This window comes from Plecotus auritus, assembly GCF_963455305.1.
Source record: "Plecotus auritus genome assembly, chromosome: 15".
In the NCBI taxonomy this organism is placed as follows: Eukaryota; Metazoa; Chordata; class Mammalia; order Chiroptera; family Vespertilionidae; genus Plecotus; species Plecotus auritus.
The window spans coordinates 8,290,605-8,301,774 of NC_137781.1; the positions used below are offsets into that span (position 1 = coordinate 8,290,605).

At 43.4% G+C, this 11,170-nt stretch overlaps 1 protein-coding gene across 3 annotated transcripts in view; it reads left to right on the top strand.

Annotated features, from left to right (window-relative positions):
• Positions 1-11,170, top strand: part of MCTP2 (multiple C2 and transmembrane domain containing 2) — a gene marked incomplete at its 5' end in the record, with an annotated part of 124,303 nt that overhangs the window by 61,361 nt on the left and 51,772 nt on the right. For all 3 annotated transcript variants that reach the window (XM_080651715.1, XM_080651716.1, XM_080651717.1), the window contains 2 exons: positions 7,780-7,881; positions 8,824-8,898. In XM_080651715.1, the coding sequence (XP_080507841.1) occupies positions 7,780-7,881; positions 8,824-8,898 (177 nt within the window). The remainder of the gene's footprint in view (positions 1-7,779; positions 7,882-8,823; positions 8,899-11,170) is intronic.

Below are 11,170 nucleotides of genomic sequence, written 5' to 3' on the forward strand. Positions count from 1 at the left end.
CACCAGCCTTTTTTTCCCCCCCTTAAATATGATTTTATTGATTTCAGAGAGGAAGGGAGTGGGGGAGAGAGAAATAGAGACATCAATAACAAGAGAGAATCATTGATCGGCTGCCTCCTGCACGCCCCCTACTGGGGACCAAGCCCACAACCCGGTTATGTGCCCCGACCAAGACTCGAAACCGTGACCTTCTGGTTCAAAGGTCTATGCTCAGCCACTGAGCCATGTGGGTCGGGCAAAGTGTGGCTGTTTCTGTTCAGATTGATTTCCGAATTCCTTGACCAATAAGTTGGGAAAGTGATCAGCTCCTTAGAGGGTGTTTGGGGGCTCTTCCTGCATCACGCGCTCTCCAACTTGAACTGATTCTCTACCTAACCTGTAGATAGAAATGTGATTAAAAATACACCAAAATGCTAAATATCTCTAACAGGAAACGTTTTATTCCTTACATCTTCCGATCGATAACATAGTAAATATGTGTTGGAAAGTAGTATACACATTGGAGAGTTTTATAATATTTCCAAGCTAGACATCATCTCCTAATAATTATCTGATTCAGTAGATTTATTTAACATTTCTATTCCTCACCTAAGCGATCCTAATTCTGTCCCGAAAATCCGGCTGGATTTTTCTCGTCTATCTAGGTCATTCTTTTTTATTTAAACACTAAAGGCCCAGTGCATGAAATTCGTGCAAAGGGCTTAGCCCTGGCTAGCCCTCACAGCCTCGGCTGGCCTTTGCAGCTCCAGCTTCATCCGGAAGGTCATCCGGAAGGATGTCCAGAAGGTCATTTGGCTGTTCGGTCTAATTAGCATATTAGCTCTTTATTATATAGGATATGTTTACCCTCTCAGAATTATCTAATGGGCCAACCTAGGAAGGCTTTGAAAATCAGGTTTTTATAAAATAAGAAGAGCGTCTCTTTATTATTATTTCCTAATGTCTGCGGCGTGATGAGGTCCTACATTTCGAAACAAATTTTAATTCTCAGTGCAATCCACGCCGACATGTGAATCTATAATGAGACGCACCCCTCACGCAGCCTTCGGCTTTCTCTGTGAAGCCATGTGCGCAGTCGCTCGCTGCACCAGCAACAGCTTCACTTAATTAGTTTTATGGGACAAATTTCCCGTAATTGCTTCTACCCAATAAATGTCCATGCAAGTCTCCCATTTGCATTTCCAATCGAGTGTTTGCCCCACGTTGCACCTGTGATGAGATTTGCACATTCTAATGGACACATTTGCACCATCATTTTGTTTTGTGGTTAATGCTGAAATCTTGGCCATTAAAATAAATAATGTTGATCTTTTCCTTTGTGTTAGTATTTGTATATGGAAAACTAAATTTAAAAAATATTAAAAGTAGTCCCAAGGCAGGGCTAACATGGTGATTTTTGAACACAAATGTTCAGTTCTCCTCCTTGTCTAATTTTGGTTCAATATGTCCATTGAAATACATAAAGGAAGATATACAATAGGGCAAATTTCCCTGCTGGCCCTGGAAACTATGAGCGTAGCTTTGATAAGAAGGAGTTATCACACAACATATGTAATATACATGATGTGTGTAGTTTATAGGGTGGATGATATTTGGTTAGGATAGACAGCTAGTGGAGGAAGACGAATAATCAGTAGGATTTCTTTAATGTCCTATAACAAGAAGATGGCATGTATAAATCTGAACATAGCATGCCTGATGGTAAGTGTGGAATGGGGTAAACTTTTCTCTTAGATGGAAAAACCTCTTACAGTGATTCACAGAGGAAGTCTAACGGCTGCATGTTTGGAACACCCCGACATGGTTGGTAACACAGAAATGGATGAACAGAAGCAATGACATCAATGTAAACACAAGTCAGACATACAGAGGAGGAGGTGTTATGGGTTCAAAGAGCCAATGGCAGTATCAGTAGGGTTATAACACACTTGAATGTCCATGTGAATGATTTCCCATAGAAGTGTGTGTGTGTGTGTGTGTGTGTGTGTGTGTGTGTGTGTGTGAGAGAGAGAGAGAGAGAGAGAGAGAGAGAGAGAGAGAGATATTAGAAATACAGGAAATATTACAAAATTAGAATCACAAAATAATCACACATATGATCTATTCAGCTTTAAAAATATTTTTTTTAAATATATTTTTATTGATTTTTTACAGAGAGGAAGGAAGAGTGATAGATAGTCAGAAACATCGATGAGAGAGAAACATCGACCAGCTGCCTCCTGCACACCTCCCACTGGGGATGTGCCCGCAACCAAGCTACATGCCCTTGACCGGAATCGAACCTGGGACCCTTCAGTCCGCAGGCTGACGCTCTATCCACTGAGCCAAACCGGTTTTGGCTAAAAATATCAGAAGGAAAAAATAAGGCTGTGATATTTCTTGAAAGCCCAAATGTTTGAAAGTCGAAGCTGCACGGAGTGTGTTAATAATGAAAGGCACCCCCACACCATCCCACAGCTACTGACTTTCTGGGGCTGAGATGCTACAGTCTCCTTTAAAATAAATAAATAAATAAATAAATAAATAAATAAATAAATAAATAAATAAATAAATAAGTAAGTAAGTAAATATGTAAATATGTAAATATATTTTATTTCAGGGAGGAAGGAAGAGGCAGAGAGAGAGAGAAACATCAATGATGAGAGAGAATCATGGATCAGCTGCCTCCTGCACATCCCACACTGGGGACCGAGCCCGCAACTCGAGCATGTGCCCTGATCTGGAATCGAACCGTGACCTCCTGGTTCATAGCTTGATGCTCTACCACTGAGCCACGCCGGCTGCAGGCTCCTTTTTCTAGCAAGTTCTCAGATGCATGTTAGGCGTACCAAAGGGATTGATCTCCAACTTTAGAGAATAAGCAGTGAGCATACACACACGTAAATATATAAAATACTCTGTTCACATTCCCTTTTAACATGTTCATGTATTGATCATGTTGTGGCTCTCAAGTGCCTGAATAGATTAAAAAAAGATAGAGACTTCGCTGTGATCACAGCAGTAGGAAAATAGAAATTAATAACAAAAGTGAGACAAGTATCAAAACACTTGGTGGGGGGGAAAAATCCCTAGTAGCTAATGTAGATACCAAAACTACAGCTCTAGGAAGGAACAATGCAATAATATACTTAAAAACTGTGGAGAATTACCTTTGGAAAGGAAAGAGGACTTAGTAATTCCACGAGAATTCCTAAAGGTTATCCAGGTCTGTTCACTTTATGATAACACGCCAAACTTTCCAAGAAACATGTATGTTTAGGTATCCAGGTTATGTTTCAGTGAAATAATGAATGAAAGTACGGTCTTTCTAATTTCAGATTTCATTCAAAGCAATTTAAAAAATAACCTGATTGCATTATGTCCCACTTGGAAATTCATGTTTTCTCCTCGAAAAAATTTTAAAAAGATAACAATGAAAAAAACAAACAAACCCCACACAAAACCGTGGAGAAGGGCCAAAAGAATTATTCAGAGGAAATTCTTAACTTGAATGTTTTCATAATTAAACAACAAAGGTTGAAAATCATTTAAGCATCTCAACAGAAGGAAATAAAACTAAGGACAGTAGAAAGGAATTAATGAACACTAAAAAATGAGCAACATGGAAAATATGTACATGGTGTATTTGATAAATCCAAGTACTTCTGTAAAATGTAATTCAACAGGCAAGCCACTAACAAGGCTATGAAAAAAAGAGAAAAACACATTAAGAATTATGACAGAACAAGAAATACAGGGATCACTATGAATAACACCTAAATTTTACTGAGGAGTCTCAGCGAAAACTTAAAAAAATGAACAGTCTCACCAACATAGAAAAGGTGTGTTTTTTAAAAATGTATTTTATTGATTTTTTTACAGAGAGGAAGGGAGAGGGACAGAGAGTTAGAAACATCGATGGGAGAGAAACATCAATCAGCTGCCTCCTGCACACCTCCTACTGGGGATGTGCCCGCAACCAAGGTACATGCCCTTGACCTGAATCGAACCTGGGACCCTTCAGTCTGCAGGCCGACGCTCTATCCACTGAGCCAAACCAGTCAGGGCAAAGGTGTGTGTTTTTTAATCAATAAAGAAAAGACATGTCTCCCCAGCAGAAATGTTAATTTGAAGAGGTGGAAATCAGAACAGTTAAACTAAACATCATATGGATGGCTTGTGCTTAATTCACACGTGATTATGAGTATTAGGAGAATAGACGATGAAGCCAGGCCACTTGGATTGGCATGCAGTCTTTTTCCTTAACAGGCTGTGTGATTTTTGATGTTGCTAAACCTCTCTGTTTCTATTTCCTCCATGATGACATGAAGATAATTATCATAATACCTACATTGGAGGACTGGGGTGAGGATTTAAATAGTTTGGGCTGTCCTGACCGGTGTGGTTCAGTGGATAGAGCGTCGGCCTACGGACTGAAGGGTCCCAGGTTCGATTCCGGTCAAGGGCATGCACTTCGGTTGCGGGCACATCCCCAGTGGGGGGCGTGCAGGAGGCAGCTGATCGATGTTTCTCTCTCATCGATGTTTCTGACTCTCTGTCCCTCTCCCTTCCTCTCTGTAAAAAATCAATAAAATATGTTTAAAAAAATAGCTTGGCCAATGTAAAGTGATTGCAGAATAGCATACCGTAAGCACTTACAGGGTAAGCTGTCACCGTAGTTTGAGTACATTAAATTATTAAATTCGTTTGAGCAGTCAGATTAACACCTAAAGATTTTTTGTATGTGGAATCGGCTTGGTTTAGGAATAGACCCATGGTTTTTCACTAGGAGTGATCACTAAGTGTAGGAAAAGACTCTCGCCCAACAGGTGTGGCTCCGTGGTTGAGCGTGGACCTATGAACCAGGAGGTCACAGTTCATTCCCAGTCAGGGCACATGCCCAGGTTGTGGGCTCGATCCCCAGTGCGGGGCGTGCAGAGGCAGCCGATCCATGATTCTCTCTCATCATTGATGTTTTTCTCTCTCTCTCCCTCTCCCTCTGCCTTCTGTTCTGAAATCAATACAAATATATTTAAATAAAAAAAGAAAAGAAAAAGGACTACCAAATACTATTGGAGAGAGCATGCCTTGGAACAAGCCTTGGAGCAGGCACCTTGATAAAATGGATTAAAATTTAACATACACGTATCTTTGAGCATTTGTATTCTGGGTATCTATTGTAGAGCAGCATCTGAGACTCGAAGAGATAGAATTACCCCTGGCCACACAGATGCTAAATGCCAGACGTGGGAATTGAATCTAAGTCTGTCTGGTCTCCCAGTCCTACCACGGCGCACTGTTAATAAACGCAGGAGAGAAAATGTTCAGTCTCATTAGTTATAAAAAAGAGTACATATTAAAACAACCTGAGGCCTTTTTATTCATACGAAATTGCTGTATATTAAATAAAAATGCCCAGCGTTGCGAGGAAATGGATGGTCTGATTCACAGAGGCTAGGAGTATAAATTGATACAGCGTTGTAGGAGGGAAGAGCCATCAAATAGATATATCCTGTGAGTCAGCAGTTCCACCTCTAGGGATTTATTTTGGGGGATGCATAACGCCTCTGTTCTTCAGTTTCCTAACCTGTAAAATGTGAATTTAGAAAGTGTATATATCTCAGAGGTGGGTGTGAAATAACCAGGAAAAACAGTGACATGTCACAGAAATTGCTTGTGAATGACACCTAGTTTTTAGTTTTATGTTAATGTATATATTTCCACTCTCTTTTGAATTTAAAAAATATATGGGAAACATTCCCCAGTGTAATAATAGGTTATCACTTCCGTGTTTAATTATAATAGTAAATGTTTCAACACGTGGATCTATTCCCAAACCAAGCCTATTCCACATACAAAGTAACATATTTCCTCTTTCCCTGATACTTGGTCTTTCCCCCAAAGGTTTTCCTTCTAGCAGACAGCCAGAAAAAGTGGAATCAACAGGAAAATTCCTAAAGTGTGGTTATTTAGATTTTGAATATTATATAGCAATTTAAAGAAATGAGGCAGATCCATATTCTACTACAGACTTTTCAATCTGAATCATATGGATAGGTACAAAAATGAAGTTGCAAAGTACATACAGTTTATGAATGTAAAGTCTCAGTGAAAACTTAGGAGGGATCTATGCCAAATTTCTATCTAGTTGCCAGCCAGGGGGAAGCATGGCAGTATTTTTGGCAGTTCAGAGAGACTTAAATTGTTTTCTGTTATTTTTCAAACTTAAAAAAAAAAATGTTTCAACGTGTAATTTATGTATTTTAAGGTAATATTATATTCAAGTGCCAAACAGGAATAGCCTTCATCATATCTGAGGCCTCTTTATTACTATGAAATTGCTGTGTATTAAATAAAAATGCCTAGCGTTACAAGGAAATGGACAGTCTGATTACTTTAATGTCCCTTCGGTGGATTCTGTGTTTTGCTGACACAATTCTAGGACATTGAGAAAGAGGAAACGATCATTTACCAAATTAAAAAAAACATGCACACACACCAAAAAAACCCCCACCAAACTTCTTTTGCTATAAAGTATTTCTTTTTATACTGCTACCCCTTGTTCTTCTGTTTGACCTTCCCTGACCCTTAAGAAATCATGGAAATTTTAAGATAACGGGGTACAATGCCTGTGGCCCGAAGCAAAGCTAACTTGGACGCATGTCAGCTTGGCAAACGGTCACGCTGCTTTTGTATTTATGTCTTTCAACTTTAACACCCACAATTTATTAAGTGAGACCGTGGACACAAGAGGAAGCTCCGGATCCTGTTTGGAACCCGTTTCGGAAGGAAACCAGGTCTTTATGGGGCACCCCCTTCCCCTTAGCCACTGGCCAGGAAAGCCATCTTTCTGTTTAAGACCTATTCAATCTGGAGAGGTGGGGTGACTTAGGGAAGGAAGGTGACCTCTCCCTTGTAAAGTGGAATGGCTCTGTTTCCCGCCGTGACTTACTCGCCTCATTTCCACCACTGTTTATAAGAACCCTTGTGCCGAGCACTTGGAGTGACAGCAATAGTCATTTAAAATATGGCTTGGCCCTGGCCGGCGTGGCTCAGTGGTTGAGCATCGACCTATGAACCAGGAGGTCACAGTTCCATTCCCGGTCAGGGCACACGCCAGGGTTGCGGGCTCCATCCCTGGTAGGGAGCATGCAGGAGGCACCCAATTCATGATTCTCTCTCCTCATTTCCCCGAACGTTGACAACTTTTATGCCCGTGATACACTGGTCAAAACTAAACAACAACAAGAAAAAGAACAACAACAACAAAAACGAAAGCACCGCGAAACCTGACGTTGTACATTTCTGTTAACTCACCTGTGGCCTTTATTTGAATGCCACCAGCTTTTCCAATGATGTCCTTTTTCCGTTCCAGGATCCAACCCAGGGTGTACCTACCACACTTGGCAGTTAGTGGTCCTATCTCCGAAGTCTTCTGATTTGTGACTGTTTCCAAGAGTTTCCTTTTTCCCATGACCTTGGCCGCCTGGATGAATACTGACCAGGGATTTTGTAGCGTATTTATCTTGTTTTAATAAATAGACATGTATAACCTCTGAGATTTTTGAAGGAAAGCCCATGTAGGTGCCGTAATAATCGAGGCCACTAATTTTCCACTTAGATCATCAGTAATTGTTACTTTAGCTGGCTCTCGGCTGTCAGAGCACTCTACAACGAACCGTTGACTTAAGATGATTTCAGTATTTGCCTAGTAGGTGTTCCATCGGTGTGTGCCTCTCTGTGAGTCTGTTTAGTTTAAACCCCAGGAAACATTTGTGTTTTATCTGTTGCGTATGACAGATTCGAGATGGACAAACGAATTGCTACGTGTTGAAGAATAAAGACTTAGAACAAGCTTTTAAAGGAGTCATTTATTTGGAGATGGAGCTCATCTATAATGCGGTAAGTCTCATTGGTCCATACCTCCCGGTTCCCCTGTACCTCATGTGACAGGTGGCCAGCCTAGACAGACTCCAGTCCGTGTGAAATGTTTTAGAATATTTGCACAGAGGGAGAGTGATGGAGAGAGGGAAACAGAGAGAGAGAAAGAGAACAGTGTTTTAAAGCTCAACCATTGCCCAGCCAGTGTGGCTCAGTGGTTGATCATCCACCTATGAACCAAGAGGTCAAGGGCACATGCCTGGGTTGCAGGCTCGATCCCCAGTAGGGGGTGTGCAGGAGACAACCCATCAGTGATTCTCTCTCATCATTGATATTTCTCTCCCCCTCTCCCTTCCTCTCTGAAATCAACAAAAATATATTTAAAACAAACAACAACAACAAAAAAAAACCCTTCAACCATCAAATCCATGCTGGACACTCCAGATTTCAGCTGGTATTAATCCTGTTTTTCCAGATCACTGAGAGGAAATGAGATTTTTCTGTGCAAAATAGGTTTTATAATCCAGAAGCTCCTTTCGCTTGCCCGGTATTACTGGTGAGAACACAGCTCACAACTTTACGGGAAGGCAGGTTTTCCTTTTAGAGACTTTAGTCTGAGAACCTCATGAATCCCATCTCTGCAGTGGTTCAGATACCTCCATGGATCTGCAGATATCCTGTTGTCTTCCAAATCTGGTCTGACCCACCCAAGTGAAGTTCATGCAATGAGATCCCCCCTAGCACCCTCTCCCCCCCGCAACACACAGACACACACACACACACACACACACACACACACGCACGCACGCATGTAGAGCGCAGGGTGACCACCATTCTCTGCTCCCCGCCAGGCCTTAGGGGTAAAACAGATTGGTTTTTGGTCCTTCCCCGTCATGAAGAAGAGAAGGAGAGGAGTGAAATCTGCGGAAATGCCTCCCTTTTTTGACAGTGGTGTCTTTCTAGGTCAAAGCCAGCATCAGGACCTTCACGCCCAGGGAAAAGCGCTTTGTTGAAGACAGCCGCAAGTTGTCCAAAAAGGTCGGTCTCTGTGGTGAGCTGGATTGTTGGTTCACTCAGCATGCGGGGCCTGGAGTCCTGGCTGCCAATATTCGCTCGCATCTCCCCTTCCCCTCGCCCTCTTCTTTCTCCTGTTGTTCTTCTTCCTCTTCTTCTTTTTCTCCTCCTCCTCCTCCTCCTCCTCCTCTTTCTCCTCCTCCTCCCTCTCCTACTCCTTTTCTTTCCTTCTCTCCCTCTCTCTCTCTCTCTCTACCTCTACCTCTACCCCTTCTACCTCTACCCCTACCTCTACCTCTTCCCGTACCTCTACCTCTACCCGTACCTCTGTCTCTACCTCTACCCGTACCTTTGTCTCTACCTCTGTCTCTACCTCTACCTCTGTCTCTACCTCTACCTCTACCTCTGTCTCTACCTCTACCTCTGTCTCTACCTCTACCTCTACCTCTGTCTCTACCTCTACCTCTACCTCTGTCTCTACCTCTACCTCTGTCTTTACCTCTACCTCTACCTCTGTCTCTACCTCTACCTCTGTCTCTACCTCTACCTCTGTCTTTACCTCTACCTCTACCTCTGTCTCTACCTCTACCTCTGTCTCTACCTCTACCTCTACCTCTACCTCTGCCTCTCTCTCTCTCTCTCTCTCTCTCTACCTCTGTCTCTACCTCTGTCTCTCTCTCTACCTCTACCTTTACCTCTATCTCTACCTCTACCCTTACCCCTACCCCTACCCCTACCCCTATCTCTACTATCATTCTCAGTCCCCACCTCTCCACTCCTTTCTCCTTTCCCCCCTTCTCTCCCAAAACAAGGACTTCAGTCAGCTCAATAAGAAGAGAAAGACTCAGCCGACATCTGTTGGATGAGATAGAAGGTGTCAGCCCTCCATTAACCTCCTGAGTCGTCCCATGAACAGAATCCCTAGCCTCAAGCCCCTGTGAGCGTTCTCCAGCTCTCCGTGCCCTACCCACCTTCCTTTAATCACAGCTATGTCTGTGTCTGCCCTTCAGCGTCTCAGGGAGGGATTCTGGCCTTCCCATTCATAAAGAACTTAGCCCAGTGCATCTTTGGACCCGTCTAGCCTGGGACTCCCACAGCTTCTCCTACCACGTTCGTATTGTCTGAATTCTCTGAATTCGGGGGGTGCTGCCACTTCACCTCATTCTCAATGGCCTGTCTCTCTCTTTCTGTTGCCCTGAATTCTTCTGTCCTCATTTCAACCCAAGGTGAGGATCGGAGCCCCGTAGGGGAAGCCGCACATTCTTTGTCAAGTGCGACTTTTCCCTTTGTCTTCAGGCCCCACCCGTCCTGTTCAGACAGCGTTGGGGATTTCACTCCGTCCCTATTGTCCCTCTCTAGTTGAGTAACAAAGAACAAAGTGTCCCCTTTTCAAAGTATTTATTACTTCCACCCCTTCCTGTGGGTGCGCAGCTGCGGGGGACAGAAAGCAGTTATGTAGAAAGGGCATCTTATCATCCTTCTGTTTCCCATGAACTGCTGGGCCCCCTCGGAAAAGGCCCCAGCCATCCTCCGAGGGGAACATCTCAGTGTTTGGCTTGGGTCTGCAATAGCGTGGGCTGTCATGTTGGCTTAGTGTAATCGGAGTCGGCCTCTTATTTTTTTATTTTTATTAGTAGTAGTATTGCCTTCTTGGCTCTGTTTACGTGAAACTTAACACCTGAGATGAGGTAGGCGGGGCCGCTGCTTTGCAAACAAACTGAAATGAATCCGCCTGCCGCTGGGAGAAAAGACATTTCCTTTGCCAAACACAGACCCCCGCGTGGTGCGTGGTGGGGTGGCTCCGGGCTCTGAGAACACCCGGGGGTGGGGCTGGGATCCTGGGTACTGGGGTATGTTAGGGTCCTCCCTCTCACCACTAGGTGTCCCCTCATTCTCATAAAGTGGAAACTTGTGCTTCTGGCGCAAATACTTAAAAGCACTTAGCTATGTGACAAGCCCTCCAAGTGCGTTAATTCTCTCCACCGTCAAGGTTGGTACATGGCTAAGCGGGAGGTTAAAAAGCCGGCCCAAGGTCACGTGCTAGTAGCTGGGAGATGGGAGAACTGCATTCCTTCACCAGAACTAGCCTTTCCTATAGACTTTTTTTAAAAAATTGATTTCAGAGAGGAAGGGGAAGAGAGAGAGAGAGAAACATCAATGATGAGAGAGAATCATTAATCAGCTGCCTTCTGCATGTCCCCTACTGGGGGGAATCGAGCCCGCAACCCGGGCATGTGCCCTTGGCCGGAATCGAACCTGGGACCCTTCAGTCCGCAGGCCGACGCTCTATCCACTG